Below are 27,475 nucleotides of genomic sequence, written 5' to 3'. Positions count from 1 at the left end.
TATTTTTCGGACTATAAGACGCACTTTTTTTCCCCCAAATTTCGGAGGAAAATGAGGGTGCGTCTTATAGTCTGAATGTGGGTTTGCAGCATGGCCGCGCTACTGCCACCGCTGGTTTTCTTCAGCGGCAGTAGCGCGGCAATCCGCAGGCCCCGGCAGCTAAGACAGTCCCCGGCATCTGCTGTAATAGACCGGCGGATGCCGGGGAGTGTCTTAGCTGCCGGGGCCTGCAGATTGCCGCGCTACTGCCACCGCTGGTTTTCTTCAGCGGCAGGAGTGTGACAATACTGCAGGCCCCGGCAGCTAAGACACTCCCCGGCATCCGCCGGTCTATTACAGCAGATGCCGGGGACTGTCTTAGCTGCCGGGGCCTGCGGATTGCCGCGCTACTGCCGCTGAAGAAAACCAGCGGTGGCAGTAGCGCGGCCATGCTGCAAACCCACTCCTCCACCGCAGGTCCCGACAGTTAGTTAGCCCCCCCCCCCGGCCTCATACCTTTAGTGATGCAGGCCGGCTCCTGCACGGCGAGGCCGCAGGAGCCGGCCTGTTCCGATGACAGCCGGGAGCCTAATGAAGGCTCCCAGGCCTGTCATAGATATATATTACTATCGCGGCTGGTCTATGACCCTCCGCGATAGTAATGTATAGAATCTCCCATAGACGGCAATACACTTGTATTGCCGTCTATGGGACTTGCAATCAAAGGATTGCAGGTTCAAGCCCCCTAGGCGGGGGATATTAAAATAGTAAAAAAAAAAAAAAAAAAAACACTTAAAAAAATATAATAAAAAATAAAATAAATAAAAGTTCACCTCCTTTCCCTAGAATACATATAAAAGTATAACATTACTGTGAAACATATACATTAGGTATTCCTGTGTCTGAAAATGCCCGGTCTACACCTGGCCCCACAAAAAAAACGCCCTATACATCCCCGTACAGCTGCAGGGTCACCTGTCAATGTGGCCTTGCAGCTGTTCCAAAACTACAACTCCCATATATTAAATATTTTACCATTTTTTGCCTGAAAATTTTTTTTCCCTATTTTTCTCCTCTAAAACCTTATAGTATGCGTCTTATAGTCCAGTGCGTCTTATAGTCCGAAAAATACGGTAGCTATCCATGGTGACATAAAAAAAGAAAGAGCAACAACTTTTTAAAAAATAAAAAGACAACCCGTTACTTGTATTGTATGGATATAACTACAATGAAATGCATAGAATTCCCTTTGAGCATAGTGTAATTGGACACATTTAACGTCCTGCACTCTCGGGCCTAGCAATAGAAACCCCAGATATGGGCCGTACATGCAGTATGATATGACAGCATCAGATTTGTATGTAAGCACAATATTAAACTGATTGCCCATTGTAAGCAATATTATCATGTATATAGACCTTTTGGTCTTGGTATCAGGATCAGCATGAGCACAGAGCTTGTTAGTTATAGAACATCTGTTACTATTAGGTTAGGGACACACGTGGGTTTTTTTTTTATACAGTTTCTGAAGCGAAAACCTTGTGTGAACCTATACAGGAGAAATGGTACTTCTTCTTTTATTCAATCCTGGATTTGGTTACAAAAACAGTATTAAAAAACCTGTACATGTGCTCTCAGGCAGTATTCACATGACAGTTGGTGAAAAATGGAAGAATGGTCCCTTTCTTTCTCACGACTGTTGCGTGCATGGAGCATCCATGTTGAGTTTGAGAGATCTGTGGAAAATGGCCAAAAATGTGACATGTCCTATTTTTTAATTTTTTTTTTTGATGGTTTAGTAAAATAGACTATCAAAAAAATGGACATGTAAATAGACAGGATGAAATCAATGGGGAAAATTTATCAACCCCTCTGGCAATCCTGCATATATAGTCGTATCCATTGGTATCTTATGAAGGCAACATACTGCCCCATATGCCCCGCATATCACCCTGCAGCAAAAAAGCACTGCGGGGAACACCACAGTGGCAAAGCCCCACGGTTTTTCCCGAAGCCTTTTTCACAGAAAGTCTGCAGAAGTTTCCTCTTCGGACTTTCTGTTTCCATTATACCTATAGGGAAAGATGCCGGTGTTTCCGTAGGTATAATTGAAATGCTGTTTGTTTTGGACATCACTGCGTGTCCACTGCGCATATTTTTCACCAATGTGTGGATGTGATTTACGCCACGTGGGCCTTAATGACCATTTTGATACATTGCCAGATCCTGTCCTTAACAACAGTAATCCTACATCTGTCCCTCTTGTGTACCTACATCTTGTAATCCCATTATTCCCTATCAATTTAATGAGTAGCTTTCTTTGATCACAGTTTAATTTAATCATTTTTGGATAAAAAAGAGAAAGTGCCAGCAGCGGGAGAAGTACATGATGCGAGAGAATATCTAGAGGAATAAAGGAAAAATCAAACATTTGAAGCATGTACAGTAATCGTATTATTAACAGTGCACCTAGCATTTGTGCTGCACCTGGCAGATGATGTGTGCGCTTCATAATGGGCGGTGCGCCATCCTCAAAGCAACTCTTAGCTAATCATTTGCCCTGGAATACAATAACATAGTGATCCTATAATCAAATAGCAAATCCTGTGCGGAATGTGCTGGCGGCTTAACACTGTCACTGCCAGAAAGTCTTCCTACGCAAAACCATAGGTATGTGCTCCGCAGCTCCATATCCATAACCAAAATAAGCTCTGCATCTCTTTATGAAAGCTCAGAACACAAAGGACCCTTTTACGAGAAAAGTAAACAGCTTCAGGGTCTCTCATCCACAATAATTTTCCAACCCCCCAGTGTAATTTAGTGCAATTAAATAGAATGCAGCCTCTTACTGTAAAGGTAATGCTTATATTAACCACATGAATTTATTGCTATTTTTCCTGTAAAGCTCATTGCGGCTATTGGGCATTCCATCATCCACATCAGACAGCTGCTGGCAGCCTTGCTCTTATCCCTGTAAAATCTATTACATTACAGTTTGGCTTGAGAGACATTTTATCCCTTAAAAATGACTCAACTACTGTGGGCAGAAAATTCTAACATCTACGGTCACCTTCATATTGATGACAACATAGATACGCCGATGGCTTGCCAAATTACAAAACTGAAATACTACACCTGAAGACTCCATATGTAGAATATGTTTTTCAGTGGAAGATAGTTTAAGATTAACAAGGCCACTGTATGGCGGTTTAACCTAGTAAAATGTTAACAGCTGTACCCCCTGAGGATTGTCTATTAGATGTAATAAACACTGCATTGAAACAGAATGTCTAGACCACTAGTAATAAATTAATGTAACGAATACTGCCAAATGTCAATGGGCCTAATCTGTGTGTCCTATCATTATAATGATGAGTTTATAGGGGAAATTATTGCAACCTAAACCCACTTAATATGGGTGGTAATAGGTCAAATTTGCCATAGAGGTAAAGAAATGATCAACTCCAATTAACCTTCCTTTTTTTTTTTTAATTAAACACTTATGGAGAAGGGGTCACAAGTAAAGGATATTTCTCATATTACAATTAATCATATTGTGGGAAATATGATCTGTTTCTTTGTCTTTTCTTACCTGGCCCAGGGAAAGGGAACAGTGTAATGACTGATTGTTTTTGCTGTAAAAGGTACAACAATTGTCTATAATAATTCACAAAGAATAACCGTCCTAGAATGCATTGCTTAAAGCATACCTCCAATTATAAAGCTACTTTTCATAAATGAACAGTAGTCAAAAATATAAGATATTTGTAACATATTTTATTAAGGAAATCTATTTCTTTCTGTTAACATACTGCTATCCTCTTCCTTATCTTTGCTCATAGCTTGTTTACGCAGAGTCTGTACCTGAACACAACTCACACACAGAACTCTATGGAGAGGGCTGTTTGATTATTGCTTCATTCTGTGCACTGGTACCCTGTTATCTGGAAATTTAGCAGTGTTAAAGGGATCCTATCATTAAAACTCATTCTTTTCTGCCTACAACGTCGGAATAGCCTTAAGAAAGGGCTATTCGTCTCCTACCTTTAAATGTCTTCTCTGCGCCACCGTTCGGTATATAATCCGGTTTTCGTCGGTATGCAAATGAGTTCTCTCACAGCACTGAGGGCGGTCACCTGCGCTCAAACAGCACTGGGGGTGGCGTCCCAATGTTGCGAGAGAACTCTCCAGCGCCGCCTCCATCTTCTTTAGGAACGGGGTCTTCACGCGTCTTCTTCTGGGGGTTGGCTTCAAACTTCTAAGCCTAGGGCAAAGCCACTGCGCATGCCCGCCGGCCACAAGAAAGTGGCCACTTACTGTGTGGTTTCCTGCGTATCTTCTTTCAGAGCTGGGTTCAAACTTCTGGGCCTCGGGCAGAGCCGACTGCGCATGCCCGCGGTTACAAGAAAAATGGCCACTTACACAGTAAGTAAGCGGCCATTTTCTTGTGGCCTATGGGCATGCACAGTCAGCTCTGCCTGAGGCCTAGAAGTTTGAAGCCAGCGATGAAAGAAGACGTGCAGAGAGTCCGTTCCTGAAGAAGATGGAGGCAGCGCTGGGGATGCCTCCAGTGCTGTTTGAGAACTCATTTGCATACCGGCATAAAACGGGATTTTAACCGAACAGTATTGCGGAGAAGACATCTAAAGATAGGAGAAGAATAGCCTTTCTTAACGCTATTCCATCGTGTCAACGAGAAAAAAAAAAAGGTTTTTAATGGTAGAATCCCTTTAAGGAAATCTATGTCCTTCTTTTAATATACTGCTATCCTCTTTTTTTATCTTTGCTGATAGTTTGTTTACACAGAGTCTGTATCTGTACACAACTCACACACAGAACTCTATGGAGAATGGGGGGGAGGCTGTTATTTGATTATTGCTTCATTCTGTGCACTGGTACCCTGTTATCTGGAAACATAGCAGGGTTAAAAAGGATACCTGAGTCACAGTGTAGTAAACTGTAACATATTGCATATCCAGTCAATTGTGTGTTTTCCATCAGCCTCCATCTTCCTCCTCTAATATGTCAAAAATAACTTAGTAATTTACATGTGTGATGAAAATAACCTTTATCACAAAGATGTTTGGACCTCCTAAGCCACCCCTGCTACCTTTTGTGTCACCTCCTCCACCTCATAGATTGTAAGCTCTTGAGAACAGGGCCGTCAGTCCAATTGTGTGAATTGACTATTGCTCTATAATCCTTCATTTTGTCTGTACTTGGACCCTACAGATTGTAAAGTGCCGTGAAAGCAATTGGCACTATATAAATGTATTATTATTATAATTGGAGAAGGAAACATATTTCTTAAATAAGGTATATGACAACGTTTCTGTAGTATTCATTTAAGAAATGTTGTTTTACGATTGGGGGTTCGCTTAAAGGTTTTATTTTTTTATTTTTATTTTTTTTTTTGGGGGGGGGGTAGCCAAAAAGCAGCAACGTTTGTAAATGAAAGCGCATTACATTTTGGTGCAGAATCACAGGCTCTTTTACAGTTGTCTGACAAGTTAGTGACCGTATAAATTATCATTTTTGTTTCTTGTAATAAAACATAAAGTAATAACAAAAAATGATAACAGTCATCATCATTAGAATACAATGAAGGAAATGACATATTGATCCTGATTGGCATTTGTATGAAATAACACCATCTCCATATGAAACCCTCATATACTTGAAGGCTTCTTTGTTTTGGTGCCAGTGGTATGCTGTGTCAGAGAGGGCGTTCATGTTTGGGGTAGATTTCCCAGTATATTTACAAGCACAGATAGGGATATAGAATTCTTGGAATGTGCTCCTTCATAAACACAACATAAAGCAAGATTATTTTGTTAATAGCAGCACTGTATCTGAATAGGCGCTCTCTGCTTGTAATGGGCAAGGAGCCAAGCTATAATCACAGGGATTCTTTTGAGGAATTTTCTACTTTAAATAGAAGCTACGGAAGCTATGCTGCGCTCAATGCAGTGGTTGTGATACCAATGGCCCTTGCCCCTTTTTTTATTGCATTAATGCAATTCTAATTAAAAAAACATTCAAGGTGATGCTGAATGTTCCAATTGTTGACGAAGCAATATGTGATCATTACAGTCGCACAAAGCTCCCCAGCTAACTATAAGATATGTAGATTGTAATGTCTAAATGGAATCCCTCATGCACATGGAGATATAAAATGACATGTATAAATGTGACTTTTCCTATTGTCAGGGCTATACCCAGTGATTATAGAAGTCCCCAGCACAATGTGAACTGATGCCCCGCTTTTGCTGTTGTTGAATAGTATGATTCCAGTCTGGATATATCTGTCAGATAGATATACAGTAGATGGGAATACACCTTCACTAAAAAAAAAAAAAAAAAAAAAAATGCATTGTATTTTTCTACTCTATTTCTGTCTCTTAAAATATTTTGTTTGCCTACAGTAAATACATTTTTTTCAGTCTTTTTTTAATAGTTATATAATTTGGATATCGCAAATCTGCAGTTTGTCTGTCCACAATATCTGTCTATGATCTATCCGTAAGTTATCTATTTTTCTATCTATCTATCTATCTATCTATCTATCTATCTATCTATCTCTATCTACCTATTGAACCTCAGGGAAATGTTGAGGAATTCTTTCAAACTTACAGCATGATCCCTTTCTGATTTATGAGCCATATAATATGGAGAAGAACAATAGTTGTCTAGGCATCTTCTGCTCCGCTCCTAAACAGCCATTATTACAGACCAGTAAGTCTTCACTTAGAGGTAAGAAATGCAAAGGTCACATTTTAAAGCTGAAGCTTTCCACACACAGTAATGATAAACTATGCCTTCTAGTTATATGTTCGCATGGTTCCTTTAGAGCACAAATCAAACATCACAACAGAAAACACTTTAATAACAGAAAATAAAAAATCTCTAGGGATTTGCCTCTATACCACAACCATTATATGAGTGTTTCAACAAAAGTCTACTATGGATACTATGACTTCTTAAATAGGATCTTTCACCACCACCAAGTCCAGATCTTTATATCAATTAATAGCTGCTGCTCCATTGCTTCCAGCACAGTTAGAAAGCCCCCACCACCAGGGGTGAACCCTACCCCTTTCGCCACCCGAGGCGAACTACAGAAAGCCCTCCCCCCCCCCGGAGGGCGGGGCATAGGGGTGTGGTGGAGCAAAGGGGGCAGGGCTTAGCGCCGTTCGCAGGCAGAGAGCAGTCACGGAGAAGACCTGCTCTCTGCCTGAGCGTGAGGGGAGGCTGCTGGAGCATCGCTGCTTCAGTGGCCTCCCCAAACCACCGTTCAGTGCTAAGCCAGTCCAGGACAGCTTGTCCTGGACTGGCTTAGATAATCAAAAATGCCGCCCTCCCTGGGGTCCTGACATAGCGCCGCCTGAAGCGCTCGCTTCAGGTCGCCTCGTGGGAGGTGTGGCGCTGCCCACCACTCCTGAGCAATCAGAGCTGTTATCTTTGGTGTCTGATATGCTATTTATCCTTGTACTGTCAGGATGGTGCAGTCTGGCAGGAGCAGAGAAGCAGTGTGATTCTGAGCTCTGACACTGGCTGCCTCCGATTGGAGCTCTGAATCATACGCTGACACCACCTTTGTACATTACAGAGCTTAAGGCTGAGGCCCCACATTGCGTAAGTGCAGCTTTTTTTGTTGCGTTTTTTTGAACAAAATCCAAGAATGGCTACAAAAGGAAAGGGAAATATATAGGATGTTCTTATACTTCTACCTACTGTTCAGTCCACTCCAGGCTTTGGCTCAAAAAAACACACAAAAAACAGCGTTTCCGCGGCCTAAAGGGTTTTTTCAGGAATCAGATTTTTGGCAAGAGTTGTTGTCCCAGGCTGCTGTCCAGTCCAGCAGCGCCCAGGGGCTGGTTCTGGTGGAAGACCTTACTGCACGTGACAGCTGAGGCCAACCAGTGGTCTTAGGGATGGACCTGGGATGACATTCACTTGTCATGGTTCCTTTCCTGAGGTTGCTCATTGGCCTCAGGTGTCAAGTGCAGCTTGACTTTTGCCAGAACAAGTCCCTGGGCGCCAATGGACTAGACAGAGGCCTGGAACACTAGAACGCCCGGGACATGAGTGTATGTTTTTGGGGTTTTTCTTCACCTTCCTCAGCCTACTGGCAAAAATCTGTAATTCCTGGACAACACCTTTAAATAGGACATCAAGCATCAAAACTACCTGTGCTTATTGCTCAGGAACTGTGGAGGCTGGAGAAAAAATTTCAAGTGGAATCAGTGCATCTCAAGAAGTGGTGCAGGTCCTCTTTAAGAAGATTGACTTCACAAGCCACCTTTTTCAGATAAACAGGGTCTTATAGGCAATGTATGCTTGGTTAACATTTCTGGGAAAAGAGCGAAAAAAGGAAAAGTGTTCCTCTACTGCCACCTTTTGGAAGGTAGCTCACGATAGATAATGCTTGACCCTCATGAAGCCTAGTGAAATGGTCTGGGATTAAAGGCAAACCTGAATTTCTGAAAAATACCTAGAGAACCCCAAAACAGCTGTTTTAGAATAAATCTCATTTTCTTTGGGTGGGGAGGGGGATGGACGTCTTCTGGTTTGGCTCAGATTATGTCATTACACTTCATAAAGGCCAGGCAGTGATCTGTGGGAACTTGCATACAAAAATTGCTCTAGAGGAACAGTTTTTCTTTTTTATCAGGGAAAATGTGTACACTTGCTGATTTCAGAAAGACTGGCCAATAATTTAATGTAAATTGTAACACACCCGACTCTCTCTGGACAGCAGATGTTGGGGGAGAATTAGGCAAGTTGATTATTTTAACATGCAAGCCCATTTGTTCTCAGACAAGATAAGCCACTCCCAGATAAGCTTATAAAATACATGTGCATGGCTGAAAGGGAGGTGATCTGTAGTAAACTGGTCTGGTCATTACCCAGAGAACAGAGCTGTCTGCTTCCTGCTCCTTTCTCTGTGCCCGGTGTCTGATTCCCACCAGTCTAATATTTATGCCCAGAAAAACCCTTGGACATATCAGTCTACAGCTTACTGACATATACTATGGAAATGTTATATATAAAAGGTATGAGAAGTGGAGACACTCAAGACAACCAGAGCAAGCATGACACAAGTGAGAGTCAGAAATTAGTTTCTCTTAGAATAGTGGATTTCTTTGTCTTTTCACAAATATCAGAAAATGCATCTGCATTGAACATAATAAATGACTGACCATCACAAGGATCTTGGGCTTCTGATGTGTAATATCTTTTAATATTTTATATGGATTTTGAGAACATTTTATAGATATTTTAAAACTAGAAGGTTATAATAACAGTAATTTGGTTATTAGAAATGAAAGCCAAATGTCTATCATAGCTCATTGTCAGTAGCTATAAGTGCCTTTTGGTTTATGAATTATGAATTATTATTCATTGATGCTTGCTTATATGATATTGATGGTGCTCTTATAGTGTTGTCTACCGTGTTATTTGCCCAAGTTCGTGTTATGCTATCTATAGCTGACTCTGTGGGTGGCCAAGAATCTATTGTGGTCTGAAAAGGGAAAGCATGAGTGGCTGGCTGGAAAGTGCTGAGTGGTTTATGTCTAGTGGAAGTGGCAGCTGAATGTGAATGAGCAGGCTTGTCGACCAACTTAGAACACACAGTAGTATGCTAAGGACAATTTGTGTGTAGGTGATAAAGGTGCACTTGCTGTTAAGGTCATGTCATGTTAGGTGTAAACTTTCTCTAAAGGTATCTTTACTTGCTAGAAGTGAATAGATTCTTTGTTAAAGTGGCTTTCACTAACATAGAGTGTATAAAACTATTAATGGTAATGTCATCATAAAAAAGACATCACAGTGCACTTAGGGACCCTATTGCTAAAAAAAAAAAAAAAAATCACATGCAGCAATATATGCAATAAAGTGACAGTCATTAAATGATCACATCCAAAAGTCTCAATTCTATGGACAGTTCTACACTGACACGGGGACACAAACTCCTATCACAGTTACTGCTGAGGACTAAACAGTGTTGTATAGTAGGACCAATGCAGGAACCACAGTTCATCAATGCAAGCTGCAATAGCTACACCTACAAGTGACATCAGAATTGAGAGGAGTGCTGATACAAGTGACAGAAGCTGAGATACATAAAGCAGTGCTAGTGATAACAATAGAGATATGGTCATTGCTACAAGTGACAGGAGTTGCGATATCTATAGCAGTATTAGTGACAGCGATAGAGATGTGTCCAGTTATACAACTGTTGAGTGCCATAAAGATAGCTGAATTAACACAAGTGCTTAGTTCAATACTACAAGTGTACAGGAACTGGGATAAACACACCAGAAGCTTCTAGAATAATTCACACTAAAGTTGGCAGGGTTAGACGCATGAACAGGAGTAGCAGAGGAGCCCTTGCAGGGAGCTAGGCTCTCCAACAAAATGATGAGCTTCAGAGGTCCAAAATAAGGCAGCCATGGCTGGGTTCACACCCGTGCTCTATCACCATTCGGGGATTCCGTCCTCTATTCCACTGGATAGATATGCATGTGTGTAGCTAGTGTCACTTGGAGCAGATTCACTTGCTTCTCAGGTATACAGTATTTCTTATGAGCTCATTCGTACATAACCTTTTTGATCTTATTGATGTGACCATTACAAGGATAACAACCGAGTTTATAATCCACATTATAATGTTCAGTTTCTGTATAAATGGAGGCTGAAGCTTAGATCATATCCTTTGACAACCCAAAGAAACCCCAGTCTGAGAATGAAAGCTGGCCACTTATTATAGGGTGATGTCTGCCCTTCCTTGACAACCTTGTTGTGCTATGGCAGTTCCTCGCTTTTTCTATTAGAGCAGTGATCAGCAACCGTTGGCATACTAGCTGTTGTAAAACCACAAGTCCCAGCATGCACACCTCCTAAACTGTTCATGGGACTCCCACAATAGTTAGTGGAAGTTATGGTGTCACAACAGCTGGAGTGCTGAAGGTTGCTGATCCCTTTATTACACAAAAGATGCCCTTACACACTTAGATAACGTGTAGGAATTGATAAAATACTCTTATATGACAACTTAAGAAGTCACAACGTCACATTTTTGGATAGGGTAAAAATTTAGTTTGTGTGACTGATTAAAATGTTATCGCAGTACACAGGATTTACCACATGTAAATAGGTTGTTCTTTATTTTTTCCAATTTTACGTAGAGAGAAGCATGTAAAGGCCGTCTGTACAAAGGATTGATCAAGTAACTTTTTGTTATTTTTTTGATCCTCAGTTTCTCTCGGTATCTTTCCTTGCTGCTCAGTTATCAGGCCAGCTGGAATTTTACTTTATACAACAACTAGACTTGTACACTCTTTCAGGGCTTTTCCCATGAAAACATTAATGGTATTAGATATGGCATCAATTTCAGATCAATAAGGATCTGACTGCCGTGACTGCCTTGAACAATGGGACCATCATCTAGTAAGAATGAGGCAGCAGCTTTTATTCATTACTACCAGAAAATATTCTCCTTAGGAATGATAATGAAAGCCCCTCTACTCTTTTTAATCACACAATATTAGCCTATTAAAGGGGTGTTCTGACTCATATTTTTATTATTTAATTATTTACATCTCAAGGGATCAGAAATATAATAAACTTTTACTCACTTCTCCCCGGGCCTCCATTTCCAGTGGTGGTATCTGTGTTCCTCAATTTACATGACCCCCAGCCCCAGGCTATGTGTGCGAGGAGACCCTGCAACCTCAGCCATCATCTTTTCACAAACGGCGCATCACAGCAGTCATATGCCATTGGTCACAGGCCTGTATCCAGAAGACCAGAGCTGTCGCCACTGGAAACTGTGGCCCAGGGAGAGTTGAGTAAAGCTTTTTTATATTCATGGGCCTTCAGCAGCAGAATTTTTAAAAATATGAGTCGGGACACCCCTTTGCCAATCACTAACCCTTATGGAATTTGTCCATTCCTTAGAATACTGTCTATTCTTTACAGATCATAACTTCATGGTGATGCTCTACTCTAATGCATCCTGTTTCCCAATGATACATAGAAGTCGCTGAGCTTTCTTTCATGTGTTATTTGGTTTGCCTTAGTGCTATATCTGAAAACCCTGGCACAATAGAGTAGTAGGGGCCATTATTACATTACCACAGAAGTCAGTAGGTGATAGTAAACATCTGTGCCCTGTGATTCTACAGTATTTCCCTATGTAGCACAGTAGCCAAAATTCAGTGTTTGCATGTGCTAAACATTATGGAAATAGTGAACGTGGGAGGGTTTCAATTTGGGCATAATCTGTCCGCAAAGTAGAAGAACAGATGAAGGGGATTAGGATCAAAGAAGCAGAGGTTTAGATGTAGGTCTAGATGTTGAGAACAGAGAACAGACCTTTTTTTTTGGTTCACTGGACTATACAGAAGACCAGTTATTCACACGTGTGCCAACTGAAGCATGTTGTGAAGTGCCATAAGGGGAGGTTGTCTATTTAATCCCATAAAATGAGAAATAAGAGCAGTTTCAGTGAGTAAAAAATTAATGAGCTTGTTCTAATAATAGAGGTCCCAGACAAAAGTCCATAGTCTAGAGCCACAATGCAAATTATTGATCATATTGATAGATATGAGAATCCATACAGTATTGTATTGAGGTAACAGTCTTATACTACAGTCACTAGTACTATATATTCCATCATATTTAAAGCATACATACCGTAAATGCTGGACATTCTGACTGCCATCTGGTTACTAATCCTTCCATTAATTTAGACTTATTGGTAATAGCACCCAAATCCACATCCAGCCTAACTCATAGAAGTCTATGGAGAGTGGAAGAGGAGATTGCTATTGGCTAGTAATTGAATTATTGCTTCCTTCTGTACATTGGTAATGAATTATTTTACTAGACATAGTAAAGTCAAAAGAGTTATCTTAGTTACTAAGTGCCACAGTGCTAACTGTAGCATGTGTTTGTCTTTTCTACCATCTCCCCTGCCGTCTCCTTGGGCTTCTATATTAAAAGTAATTCAGTCTGATAAAATGGAGAACAAAGCATTTTCCTGTAATAAGATATGTCACACACATTTATTTTTTTTATTTCCTCATATGCTATTCCTTTATGTAGAGTTGGGAATGGTAGCTCTAGGAACTTTGGTGTACGAGTTGCACCTGGGTTGTCTTAGCATTACCATAACTTGGTACTAGGGTAAGCCAGCTCACTAGGCCATATATTTAAAGGATTCTTTACTTGTGCAATTCATGTGGCTCAATATCATCTGTCATATGTGAAAGCAGCTCACCACCTGTAAAGGTTTAGGGGCCACTGCTGTAAATGTTAATAATAATTTAGTATATATACCCATTTGACTTTTTCAGATCACAGTGCAGAAAGACAGTGGTTTAGATGTGAGCTCACCAAAGCATGGAAAGCTGGATCCAGATAACATGCCTCATGTTGGTGGTAATACATGGGCTGGGGGAACAGGTGAGTAAATGTACAATTTTGAGTATACCTTATTTAAGCAATGTCACCAGCAATCTCTCCCTATGTTTTGTATGATGTATCATACTTCTTCCATGCTTTTCTGATCATTCTTCAAATTAGTATCGTTTTTAGCTGTTGACATTTTTGGGTATTTATATTATACAGTAAATGCGTGGACCTTCATTTATGGAATATAAGTCAGTATAGAGAATATTGCTACTATCCTCTGTGTTATGTAGATGAACAGATAAGCAATGTCATTGTTTTGGGGTGCATACTTGGGTATGGACTTCAGAGTGATAGTATCCAGCATATGGACATGGTTGTCACGTGTTAGACTGCACCGAGCCACTCTGTTACTGTAAATGCAAAAAGTGAGGGCAGAACATACATCAGTTTTACTTCTTGTGTACTATAAACAGTCAGGAATCAGGACATACTGTTTCACAAAATGTGGTTCATAGTGATATACAAAGAGTCATCTACAAACCACAAACTACAGTCCTGTTATGTTTTATTATACACATATACTACATGATTCTTCACACTGCTAGGGTTGATCCGAATTTATTTTACTTTGTCACACATGGCGTACATCTGTGTGACTGCTACAGCCATTCACTGGCCACAGTAGCCTTGTTGCATATATGCTGCCTTCACTGGTAAGGCAACTCATTGGCCTCAGCAGTCACATGGATGGATTTACAGCATAAAATAAGTGTCAGATCTAGTGGCGTAACTAGGAATGGCGGGGCCCCGTGGCGAACTTTTGACATCCCCCTTCTACGCATTCCTGCGCGCTCTATTATGCCCCATAGTGGCCTCTGCACACAGTATTATGTCCCTTAGTGGCCCCTGCACACACTATGTTCCTCAGTGGCCCCTCCACACAGTATTATCCCCCATAGTGGCCCCTCCACACAGTATTATCCTCCATAGAGGCCCCTCCACACAGTATTATCCCCCATAGTGGCCCCTCCACACAGTATTATCCCCTATAGTGGCCCCTCCACACAGTATTTTCCCCCATAGTGTCCCCTGCACACAAAGTATTATCCCCCATAGTGGCCCCTGCACACAGTATTATCCCCAATAGTGGCCCCTGCACACAGTATTACGTCCCATAGTGGCCCCTGCACACAGTATTATGTCCCACTGTGGAAACCCATAAACAATTATTATACTCTGGGGTCTTTTCAGACCCCAGAGTATAATAATTGGAGACCCAGGGGGAGAAAAACATAAAAAAACCTCTGTTACTCAGCTATCTCCCGGCTCCTACAATGTCTGCCTACGAAGTAGTCCATCTTCAATGACGTCAGACGTCACATGACCCGGGACTAGGCCGAAGCCTGCCCGGATCGTGGAGAGGTAAGTAACAGTGTTTTTTTGTTTCTTACCTCTCCCGGGCCACCGATCATTATACTCGGGGGTCCAAAAAGACCCCCAAGTATAAATATAGCAGCGGTAGCGGCTGTCACCAGGCCCCTAATGTCCCGGGCCCTGTGGCAGCTGCCTCTGCTGCTACGGTGGTAGTTACGCCACTGGTCAGACCACAAGAACAGCAGCATCAGAGCTGCAGGGTTTCAATTTTGTTATTTACCTAATTTTAGTCTTATATTATTGCCTGCATGCTAGATGATATCTTAGCATACACATCTGTAAAATATTTCTGTTGCCTGCATTTGCACATTACCAAGTGAAACAATGAGCTTCAATTACATATCAGACAAATTTCTGGACAGTGGATTTTGTGTTACTTGTTTTCTTTCAATTTTATTTTTGTTTTTCAGCATTTTTATATGATTTTATGTGTTTTTTTTCTCACCACACATCAGCTTTTTTAGATGTATGACCAAGTTGGCATTACACCTAATAAAGTGTTGTTGTGACTTAGGCTGACACCAGTTTTTTATATCACTATGCTTGTAAAGAATTCAGATACACGCGTGTAATCAGCATGTTGTTCTTTACGTCTTCCCTATAGGAATGCTGACATTCAATCATATTTGTTTTCTACTGACACTTCATTGCAGATTTGCTGCCCCCCTCCCTTATTAGCGTCATCTCAGATCTTAATCCTGGGAGTTGACAATTCGGGGCCTCACACCTGTGAGCCTGCATCATGAGGTAGCACATAGTGTGTAGCAGTAGCTCGCTGTGTGATTATCTCTATTATGTAAGATGTCACTTCTGGAATTCACTCATCTTAATGATGCCTCAGAAGGATAAACGTTTCTCTGGGTCATTGCTTGAATTTTCACTCTTCAACAAAGAATGCTGACACCTGCGAAACTGTTGTCATTTCCTGGATTACCATAAAGACGTGATAATCCAGTGTGCAATTTTCATTGCTGCTTCTATATCACAATTTGTATTACAGTTTTTGGATCTCTGACATCATACACTGAAGCATATAAGGCATTTGTCATGGGTCATGTAAGCAGAATTCTGAAAATCAAAATAGTTTTTCCCTCCTGATGCTGGTTCCTTCACCAGACTATATATGCATACACTATAGAAAGGTCTAGTACCCCTTCCTTCCCTATATAGTAGGGCAGCTCACAACCAAGTATTGAATGGAATGGGTGGACCACATTACCCAGTGAAAACTGAGGTTGTTTAGTTTGGAAAAAATGACAACTGAGTGGTGACCTAATAACTGTATGTATGTACTAGCAATACCCGCGACTTCGTCCGTGGCCCCCTTCTCTCCGTGCGCGAGACACCTGCAGTGCGGGCCACCCTCACCCCCAATCCAGGGACCACCGCCATGGGGTTAGTGTCCCGGCGTGTCTAGGGTCTGCAGAGAGTGGGGCGCAGCAGCTATGGACATGCATGGCGCTGGAGAGGTATACAGCGGTTTGGTGAGCTGTGCTCCACTCTCTCCCCCTGCCAGCCGCGATCCCGGCACCCCTCCATGAGGCTGCTGTGCGCCTAGTGTCCTGGCGTGTATTGGGGCTGCAGACTGTTCTGCGCAGCAGGTATGGGCAGGCAAGGTGCTCGAGGGGTACCTGGCGGGTTTGTGAACTTGGCTCCAGTGTACCTTTCCCCTTCCCACTCCCGGGTACACGGCGAACTCACCTATCCACGGTGTGGGGCGCACTCCAACGATGCCGCCATGTCCGGCACTCCACATATGCGCCGCCATCTTCCTCGTCCTGCATGTCGGCCGACCTGAGCCGCGATAGCCCCGCCCCCTGCATCGGCCGCTCCAATCACATGCCAGTGTGAAGGCTCTGCGGCCCGCTTGAGTATCTACACCTCCGCCCTCTCCGTCGCCTGCTCCAATCGGAGCTCAGGGTGATGACATCCTCTCAGGTCCTTTAGCCTCTGCCGACCGTGCTTTCGGTGCTCGCGGTTGTGAAATTCGCCAACCTACGGGGATAGTAAGGCGCCTATGTTTCCTTCTGGGCGCCATTCTAGGTATGTGCAAAATCTGACTGTAATCCGTGCTTCCGTTTCGACGTTAATGAGGAACAAACATCCAAACACACAAACATCCAAACACACAAACTTTCAGTAAGGATATATAAGAGCTCCGGAAAGGCCTGGATAGCTTTCTTGAGAGTAGTGATATTACAAATTATACTTATTATTGGGATGGTTGTTTGACTATTTACCTAGGGATTTATTCTGATGGCCAGATTGGAGTCAGGAAGGAATGTTTTCCCTAAGATGAGCAACATTAGATTCTATTACATTGGTGTTAATTTTTGCCTATGACGTATTACAAGATAATAGCTTATTCTGGGTGGATGCATAGATGTCTTTTTCAGGCTTATTGAATATTCATATGGCAGAAGTGGAGGGGGAATTTGAGGCGGACATCTGCCTTTTCTCCCAGTCACATCCTATCAGCTTCCTTCTGCGGTCTATGCCTCCTATTGAAAACAATTGGAGGAAGAATCAAGATGGTATTTGGTGATGATTTTAAGGCAGAATCCTCTTTAAAATCAGCCCGAAATTCACACAAACTATGTTACTGTGTCACTTTGTGGCTCGCACAGCCCACCTGACATGGACATCGCAGTAGACAGGTCATATAACAACAGCAAAGTTTGTCACTTTTCTTTGATATTTTTGGCATGATATTCTTCTACCAAGAGTCTTCCAAATATTTTAAAATGATTGGCCTACAAATGGTATCTCAGTGCCAGAAAGTATACGTTTTCCCCATATGTCCCTGTGTTATAGTCTTCTCATGCAAATGACTTCATCATAAAATCTTTCCAAAACGTCTTAACTCTCATCTAAAAGGTTAAAGGAAAAGTCATTTGCAAGTTAAATCTCTGTACATGGAAAGGCACTTTACTGCAATGTCTACCCCATGTCTTTACAGGTCTGCAGTTTGATGGATTATATACTTTTCAGTGTAATTTCAGCAGTGAATACAGTTTTTAGGAATTTCTGTATTAATGCATTTTTAGTGAATAGAATTTTAATTTCAGCAATGATACAATGAAAGAAAGAAAAAGTCATGCTCATTCTGAATTTGGTTATACATAGTCAGCAGTTCCACCCAAGGTGTATGAACATCTACAGTGTTGGCCAAAAGTATTGGCACCCCTGCAATTCTGTCAGATAATATTCAGTTTCTTCCAGAAAATGATTGCAAGCACAAGCTCTTTGGTATTAATATCTTCATTTATTTTGCTTGCAATGAAAAAACACAAAAGAGAATGAAAAAAAAAGTCAAATCATTGATCATTTTACACAAAACTCACAAAATGGGCCGGACAAAAGTATTGGCACCCTCAGCCTAATACTTGGTAGCACAACCTTCAGACAAAATAACTGCGAACAACCGCTTCCGGTAACCATCAATGAGTTTCTTACAATGCTCTGCTGGAATTTTAGACCATTCTTCTTTGGCAAACTGCTCCAGGTCCCTGAGATGTGAATGGGGCCTTCTCCAAACTGCCATCAAGAGATCTCTCCACAGGTGTTCTATGGGATTCAGGTCTGGACTCATTGCTGGCCACTTTAGAAGTCTCCAGTGCCTTCTCTCAAACCATTTTCTAGTGCTTTTTGATGTGTGTTTTGGGTCATTGTCCTGCTGGAAGACCCATGACCTCTGAGGGAGACCCAGCTTTCTCACACTGGGCCCTACATTATGCTGCAAAATTTGTTGGTAGTCTTCAGACTTCATAATGCCATGGACACGGTCAGGTCAAGCAGTCCAGTGCCAGAGGCAGCAACCTCAAAACATCAGGGAACCTCCGCCATGTTTGACTGTAGGGACCGTGTTCTTTTCTTTGAAGGCCTCTTTTTTTCCTGTAAACTCTATGTTGATGCCTTTTCCCAAAAAGCTCTACTTTTGTCTCATCTGACCAGAGAACATTCTTCCAAAACGTTTTTGGCTTTCTCAAGCTTTCTTTTGGCAAACTCCGGTCTGGCTTTTTTATGTCTGTAGGTAAAAAGTGGGGTCTTCCTGGGTATCCTACCATACAGTCCCTTTTCATTCAGACACCGACGGATAGTACGGGCTGACACTGTTGTACCCTCGGACTGCAGGGCAGCATGAACTTGTTTGTATGTTAGTCGAGGTTCTTTATCCACCATCCGCACAATCTTGCGTTGAAATCTCTCGTCAATTTTTCTTTTTCATCCACATCTAGGGAGGTTAGCCACAGTGCCATGGGCTTTAAACTTCTTGATGACACTGCGCACGGTAGACACAGGAACATTCAGGTCTTTGGAGATGGACTTGTAGCCTTGAGATTGCTCATGCTTCCTCACAATTTTGCTTCTCAAGTCCTCAGACAGTTCTTTGGTCTTCTTTGTTTTCTCCATGCTCAATGTGGTACACACAAGGACACAGGGCAGAGGTTGAGTCAACTTTAATCCATTTCTTCAATGGCTTCAAGTGTGATTTAGTTACAGTCCTATGAAAAAGTTTGGGCACCCCTATTAATCTTAATCATTTTTAGTTCTAAATATTTTGGTGTTTGCAACAGCCATTTCAGTTTGATATATCTAATAACTGATGGACACAGTAATATTTCAGGATTGAAATGAGGTTTATTGTACTAACAGAAAATGTGCAATATGCATTAAACCAAAATTTGACTGGTGCAAAAATTTGGGTACCCTTATCATTTTATTGATTTGAATATTCCTAACTACTTTTTACTGACTTACTGAAGCACAACATTGGTTTTGTAACCTCACTGAGCTTTGAACTTCATAGCCAAGTGTATCCAAACATGAGAAAAGTTATTTAAGGTGGCCAATTGCAAGTTGTTCTCCTATTTGAATCTCCTCTGAAGAGTGGCATCATGGGCTACTCAAAACAACTCTCAAATGATCTGAAAACAAAGATTGTTCAACATAGTTGTTCAGGGGAAGGATACAAAAAGTTGTCTCAGAGATTTAACCTGTCAGTTTCCACTGTGAGGAACATAGTAAGGAAATGGAAGACCACAGGGACAGTTCTTGTTAAGCCCAGAAGTGGCAGGCCAAGAAAAATATCAGAAAGGCAGAGAAGAAGAATGGTGAGAACAGTCAAGGACAATCCACAGACCACCTCCAAAGAGCTGCAGCATCATCTTGCTGTAGATGGTGTCACTGTGCATCGGTCAACAATACAGCGCACTTTGCACAAGGAGAAGCTGTATGGGAGAGTGATGAGAAAGAAGCCGTTTCTGCAAGCACGTCACAAACAGAGTCGCCTGAGGTATGCAAAAGCACATTTGGACAAGCCAGCTTCATTTTGGAAAAAGGTCATGTGGACTGATGAAACAAAGATTGAGTTGTTTAGTCATACAAGAAGACGTTATGCATGGCGTCCAAAAAAAAACAGCATTCCAAGAAAAACACTTGCAACCCACTGTAAAATTTGGTGGAGGTTCCATCATGCTTTGGGGCTGTGTGGCCAATGCCGGCAACAGGAATCTTGTTAAAGTTGAGGGTCGCATGGATTCCACTCAGTATCAGCAGATTCTTAAGAATAATGTTAGAATCAGTGACGAAGTTGAAGTTACGCCGGGGGATGGATATTTCAGCAAGACAATGATCCAAAACACCGCTCCAAATCGACTCAGACCTGAATATCATTGAACATCTGTGGGATGATTTGAAGCGGGCTGTCCATGCTCGGCCACCATCAAACTTAACTGAACTTGAATTGTTTTGTAAAGAGGAATGGTCCAAAATACCTTCATCCAGGATCCAGGAACTGATTAAAAGCTACAGGAAGCGACTAGAGGCAAAAGGAGGATCTACTAAATATTAATGTCACTTTTCTGTTGAGGTGCCCATACTTTTGCACCGGTCAAATTTAGGTTTAATGCATACTGCACATTTTGTGTTAGTACAATAAACCTCATTTCAATCCTGAAATATTACTGTGTCCATCAGTTATTAGATATATCAAACTGAAATGGCTGCTGCAAACACCAAAATATTTAGAACTAAAAATGATTAAGATTGATAGGGGTGCCTAAACTTTTTCATAGGACTGTATTGCCACCACCTGTTAGGTGCCTCAAGTTAGTAACAGGTGCTGTTAATTACACAAATTAGAGAAGCATCACATGATTTTTCAAACAGTGCCAATACTTTTGTCCACCCCCTTTTTTATTTGTTTGCTGTGGAATTATATCCAATTTGGCTTTTTGAAAATTCTTTTTGCGGTTTTCCATTGAAGACAAATCAAATGAAGATAATAATACCAAAGAATCTGTGATTGCAATCATTTTTGGAAGAAAATGAGTATTATCTGACAGAATTGCAGGGGTGCCAATATTTTTGGCCAACACTGTATGCTGTATGCATTTATTAATACTGGTCATATGAAGCCTTTACACTATGATACATCACTGCAATACATTGAATCCAAAAATACATAATATGCCTATAACAGCATCGCAGTGATGCTCATGAACCAGATATCAGAATAGATAGCTTCCTACCTAAATGATATGGATGTGGTTTATATTAGGATTAACTGCAGTATATACATACATTACTTTGTCACTCTACATTGTGTGCATATTGCCTTAAACGACTTTCCAGTCAGAACGCAAAAATTGACACATAAGTCTGAACCTAAAGGCTATTTATTTTCCTCAGATCTTGATCCTTGGTTGATTTTTAGCTCAATTCTATTAGTGCATAGCTGTAATCTTAGACACGGTTCACATCTGCGTTTGGATCATTGCGTTCCTCTCTCCACATGAAAAAGGCCAAGAGAAATGCATTGCAAGCGTAACAGTTTTCATTGGGAATCCCATGTGCAGATGTGAACCGGCCTTAGGTAGTATGATATGTACCCAATGTCTTATCATTGATTCAAGCTGCTGCTCTGAATCAGACTTCTCAGACTACTGCCAACACCCTATAGGCTACTAAACTGTAGTCAGCAGGTGTAGTCATTCGCTAGAGGTGCCGATTTACATATTTTAAAGAGGACCTTTCATGATGTGCGGTATTATTTACCACTAGAAATCCCTCATTGCACTGAATTGAGAACACTGTTGGCTTTCCCAGTATGTGCCCCGGTGCGTAAGATATTGGTGCCATTTAGAGATGAGCGAACAGTGTTCTATCGAACACATGTTCGATCGGATATCAGGGTGTTCGCCATGTTCGAATCGAATCGAACACCGCGTGGTAAAGTGCGCCAAAATTCGATTCCCCTCCCACCTTCCCTGGCGCCTTTTTTGCACCAATAACAGCGCAGGGGAGGTGGGACAGGAACTACGACACTGGGGGCATTGAAAAAAATTGGAAAAAGTCATTGGCTGCCGAAATCAGGTGACCTCCATTTTAGACGAATAGTGGATTTCAAATCCGGGTCATATGAGAATGTGAACTTAGTGACTATGAGACAGGGATAGCTGTACAGGCAGGGATAGCTAGGGATAACCTTTATTTAGGGGGGAATGTTATTAAAAATAACTTTTTGGGGCTCTATCGGGTGTGTAATTGTGATTTTTGTGAGATAAACTTTTTCCCATAGGAATGCATTGGCCAGCGCTGATTGGCCGAATTCCGTACTCTGGCCAATCAGTGCTGGCCAATGCATTCTATTAGCTTGATGAAGCAGAGTGTGCACAAGGGTTCAAGCGCACCCTCGGCTCTGATGTAGCAGAGCTGAGGCTGCACAAGGGTTCAAGCGCACCCTCGGCTCTGATGTAGGAGAGCCGAGGGTGCACTTGAACCCTTGTGCACCCTCGGCTCTGCTACATCAGAGCCGAGGGTGCGCTTGAACCCTTGTGCACACTCTGCTTCATCAAGCTAATAGAATGCATTGGCCAGCGCTGATTGGCCAATGCATTCTATTAGCCCGATGAAGTAGAGCTGAATGTGTGTGCTAAGCACACACATTCAGCTCTACTTCATCGGGCTAATAGAATGCATTGGCCAGCGCTGATTGGCCAGAGTACGGAATTCGGCCAATCAGCGCTGGCTCTGCTGGAGGAGGCGGAGTCTAAGATCGCTCCACACCAGTCTCCATTCAGGTCCGACCTTAGACTCCGCCTCCTCCAGCAGAGCCAGCGCTGATTGGCCGAATTCCGTACTCTGGCCAATCAGCACTGGCTAATGCATTGTATTGGCGTGATGAAGCAGTGCTGAATGTGTGTGCTTAGCACACACATTCAGCTCTACTTCATCGGGCTAATAGAATGCATTGGCCAATCAGCGCTGGCCAATGCATTCTATTAGCGTGAACTGAGTTTGCACAGGGGTTCTAGTGCACCCTCGGCTCTGCTACATCAGATTGCTACATCTGATGTAGCAGTGCCGAGTGTGCATCAGATGTGTAGTTGAGCAAAACTGACTCAGCACTGCTAAGTCTCTGCATTCGCATAGGAATGCATTGGCCAGCCTTCGGCCAATCAGCGCTGGCTCTGCCGGAGGAGGCGGAGTCTAAAGTCGGACCTGAATGGAGACTGGTGTGGAGCGATCTTAGACTCCGCCTCCTCCAGCAGAGCCAGCGCTGATTGGTCGAGTTCCGTACTCTGGCCAATCAGCACTGGCCAATGCATTTCTATGGGGAAAAGTTAGCTTGCGAAAATCGCAAACTGACAGGGATTTCCATGAAATAAAGTGACTTTTATGCCCCCAGACATGCTTCCCCTGCTGTCCCAGTGTCATTCCAGGGTGTTGGTATCATTTCCTGGGGTGTCATAGTGGACTTGGTGACCCTCCAGACACGAATTTGGGTTTCCCCCTTAACGAGTTTATGTTCCCCATAGACTATAATGGGGTTCGAAACCCATTCGAACACTCGAACAGTGAGCGGCTGTTCGAATCGAATTTCGAACCTCGAACATTTTAGTGTTCGCTCATCTCTAGTGCCATTACTTTCGACACTGATATCTCAGAAGGGGCTTTACAGCCTACTGTCATCGCTGGGCTATGAGGAACATCCCCCCCTGACAGTACAAGTCTATACCCAATGTCATTTAGGAGACTTGAAGATGATGGATTTTACTGTACAGAACAGTATAGGGGAAAGTATGATAGTCATAGAGTGGTTTATTGTAATTTAGAATATAATTATAGAACATTTAGTCTCTATAATGGGCAGTATGGTGGCTCAGTGGTTAGCACTATTGCCCTGCAGCGCTGGAATCCCCAGTGACTAATGGCAATATCTGTAAAGTAATATGTTGCCTCTATATAAGTAATAGAAACATAATTTCTATATAATTGTATTACACATGTATGTGTCACAAAATAAATGTAAATTTCGGTTTGCATATTTATAAAACTTCTGATGAGGTGGCCATATAGCACATACTAATGCCTTGACCTGGGAGTAGTTTCCACGGGTAATAATGTCCTGGGCGCTGCGCATTGTCTTCTGCTTGTACCGCGGCTTACGCTTTGATCAACAAATTAGTGTCAGCTGCAAATGATTGTTAATCTGTGTGGAATGCATCTACATGGAGGGAGGGGGCACAGCGCTGCCTGCAGCCGCTACAAGCACTTGCTGGAGATATATTAAAGAATTGAGCCTTAATATTCTGACTTCTCAAGATCAGATAATTTGATAATTCCAGTCATTTTGTCTTGGCTGCTGTTTTAAGATAATTTGATTAAAATGCTACTGACGTCAATAAATATACTTTTCCATAAACATCACCCAGGCTCTGCTCAGTATAAAGGCTTGTATTTTTTGTCTATGGCTGGTGATATTTGGTTCTCCTTATTTTACTTGTATTAACTAAATAGATGAAATTATGTTTTTGGCAAAAATTTTTGTGATCATTTCTTAGCATGGACTGGTTGGTTAATAGCTAATGGTGCATTTGCTTCCATGCCGAACACTGCTGTGAATGTTTAAAGGAGTCTTCCACCACCAAAATAGCTAAGGCTGTGATCATATGATGTCATCTAGAGCAGTGTTTTTCAATTATTCAAGAAAAGTACCCCTTGGTGATAGAAATTTTCGACTGAGTAACCCCAAATAACAATCACTTTTAAATGTTATCAAAATAAGACTTTGGAGCTTCCGTAACCAGTTATGTGATGCCCTTTTTGTTCGTCCACATGTAATATAATGTTCCCCCTTGGTGCCCCCCACATGTAGTATAGTGGCCCTTTTTGGTGCCCCTACATCTTGTATAATTGCACCCCATGGTGTACCCACATGTTGTCTAATGTCACACATTGGTGCCTCACATGTAATATAATACCCTCACATGCAATATAGTGGCTGCCTTGGTGTCTCCGTAAGTACTATAATTCCCCCCTTGGTAACTTCACATGTAGTATAATGACCCCTTTTAGTGCCCCCACATGTAATAATTGGATGCCCCTATATGAAGGTATGAGTTGCATCCACTACTCATCACTCTGCTCATCCCTTCCTCTCTACTCCAGAGCCTTCTGTGGCGTTACCGGTATAGGTATCTGGAGAAGAGATGAAGTAGGGGGCCAAGTTAGTGGGTTAAGAATGGCACTCACCACTCGGTCCCCGGGGCTCCACTAGCTGCAGTGAGCTCCTCCATCAGTACTGTGGTATTCCTCAATGCGCTTCTGAAGTAAGGCTGGCTCATGCACAGGGGGCAGTGGTTCTCAGCTGTGACATGTACCCCTGGGGATTGTGGTGAATACGCCAGGGGTATGTGTGCAGCAAGTTGAGAACCACTGATGTAGAGGCTCCAGAGGTGCTGAGCATATAAGATCTGAGGTGTGTGGATGGTATGAAGTCATCTGGATTGTAGATATGCCATCTTTTGTGCATACAGCTTCTGTGCCATCATATTTCTTTATGGTTACAGACTACCTACAAGCCCTGTGTAGTCTGGTTCTCCTCTTGCACTGGTTAACAAGGTGGTTAGCAAGGAGAGGAGGCAGATGGAGTGGAGTAACACATGACTGTAGGGTTAGTAACCACACAAGGACGGATTTATCATTGTTGTTTCAGTGTTAATTACACAATAATTTAGCACAAATCAATTCACTCAACTTTATTAATTTCTACCAAAAAGAACAGCTGTTTATACCTTGCCGGACAATTCTTAATCCTGTCTAGTGAAGGGGGCATGACTTTGTCAGACATGTGCCTGATCTGTCAGAGAGCCAGAAGTTATATTAAAGTATAGCTTTAAGTTATTCAGACTGAATAAAATGAATGTAATGTAATGAAAATATAAAAATAGAGACCACAAGTTCCTACTTTTTTGTCATCACATTTCCTACAATTCCCTTCTGTTTGATTTGTTTTGCAAAGTTCCTCATAGCAACTACTAAACTGAACATTTGATGGTCATGTCCACGTTATTATACTATTACAGAGAGCAGTCCGCTCCCTTCCTTTGTGACTCACACACTGGAAGTATGGATAGTGAATTACAGGTTGAGAAATCCCATACCAGCATGGCAGAAATGCGCAAGTAGACTTCATATTACATATTATATTTACACACTCTGTCTCAGTGAATGTTATAGGCATCTCATTTTTTCCATGTCTCCATGCATTTTTAATAGAAGACATTCTTTGAACAACATTTTACTGTAAAGTATTTTGTTAAAGTATAAATTTGCAAATTGTACTGTGTATTTTGAAAGTTGTAGCAAAAGTCTTGGCTTCTAAATAAACCCTTATTTGTGTCTACAGAATGCCCCTGTTATAAGGTACTGAGACGTATAGTAGCAAACAATGGGTGCCATAGAACTGCTACATAGATAAATACAACTAACCCTTAAAAACATCTATACTATGTAGTTAAACACTTTAGGATACAAGATACTATCAAAATAATAGCATATGTAACATAAAAATAATGTAAGATTTGGGGTTACACTGGTAGACTAGAGCTCGCATAATAATTCTATCATTTAGAAAACAGTAATAGTAGTCCTAGTTCACACTATATCTACTTTGTGAGTGAGGGGTGACAAGGGCAGCAACATTTATTCCCACAAGTGAAAGTGGTAGAAAGCTTCAAAGGTTTTGTGATCTAACTTTAGAACTTGTCATGTCATCATGCCGTGGACGTCAGAGGTCGGAGAACTAGGATAAGGAGTAAGTCCTCTAGATCAGATAGCTTTTTTCATCATTCCAATATAACCATTTATTATGACACCTATGTGAACTTTGGTGGATAACAAGGCATTCTTAGCCAGCAATTCCCTGCAATTTGTGTTGACATGTGCTTATTATTAGTGTTCACATTGTATGGGGTCAAAAGAGAGGTCAAGGATTCATTTACTTGAGGATTTTTGTCGTGTTTGCCTACACCAAGGTGCATATAGTATCTAGCCTACATAGTCATGTCACATGGCGGTCAGTCATTTACTGTGCATTGCAGAAGACTAACCTTTTTCACTCATGTATACCAATATATCTGATGGAAGATAAACCTGTCTACGGTTATAACATAATTGTTTGGTTTCACACACATGAAAGGATAACATGTTGATATACCACTACTTCCCTGTACTTGTAGAAGACAGACAGAAGCCAATACTTATCTACCCAGCAGTGATAGGTTTTATATCTATGTTCTACTATTCCGTGTTCATGTGACATCACCTACATAAATTATGGTGCCCATGTCCC

The 27,475-nt window shown here is 41.8% G+C and overlaps 1 protein-coding gene across 1 annotated transcript in view; it reads left to right on the top strand.

Moving 5' to 3' along the window:
• VWA8 (von Willebrand factor A domain containing 8) overlaps positions 1-27,475 on the top strand; it is a 200,197-nt gene that overhangs the window by 154,965 nt on the left and 17,757 nt on the right. Inside the window, exon 39 of the mRNA XM_075265448.1 lies at positions 13,344-13,452. Coding sequence (XP_075121549.1) covers positions 13,344-13,452 — 109 coding nt within the window. The remainder of the gene's footprint in view (positions 1-13,343; positions 13,453-27,475) is intronic.

The sequence above is a fragment of the Leptodactylus fuscus genome, chromosome 2, assembly GCF_031893055.1.
Source record: "Leptodactylus fuscus isolate aLepFus1 chromosome 2, aLepFus1.hap2, whole genome shotgun sequence".
Taxonomy (NCBI): Eukaryota; Metazoa; Chordata; class Amphibia; order Anura; family Leptodactylidae; genus Leptodactylus; species Leptodactylus fuscus.
Note: the sequence above shows the minus strand (reverse complement) of the source record. Positions and strands in the feature narration are given on the sequence as shown.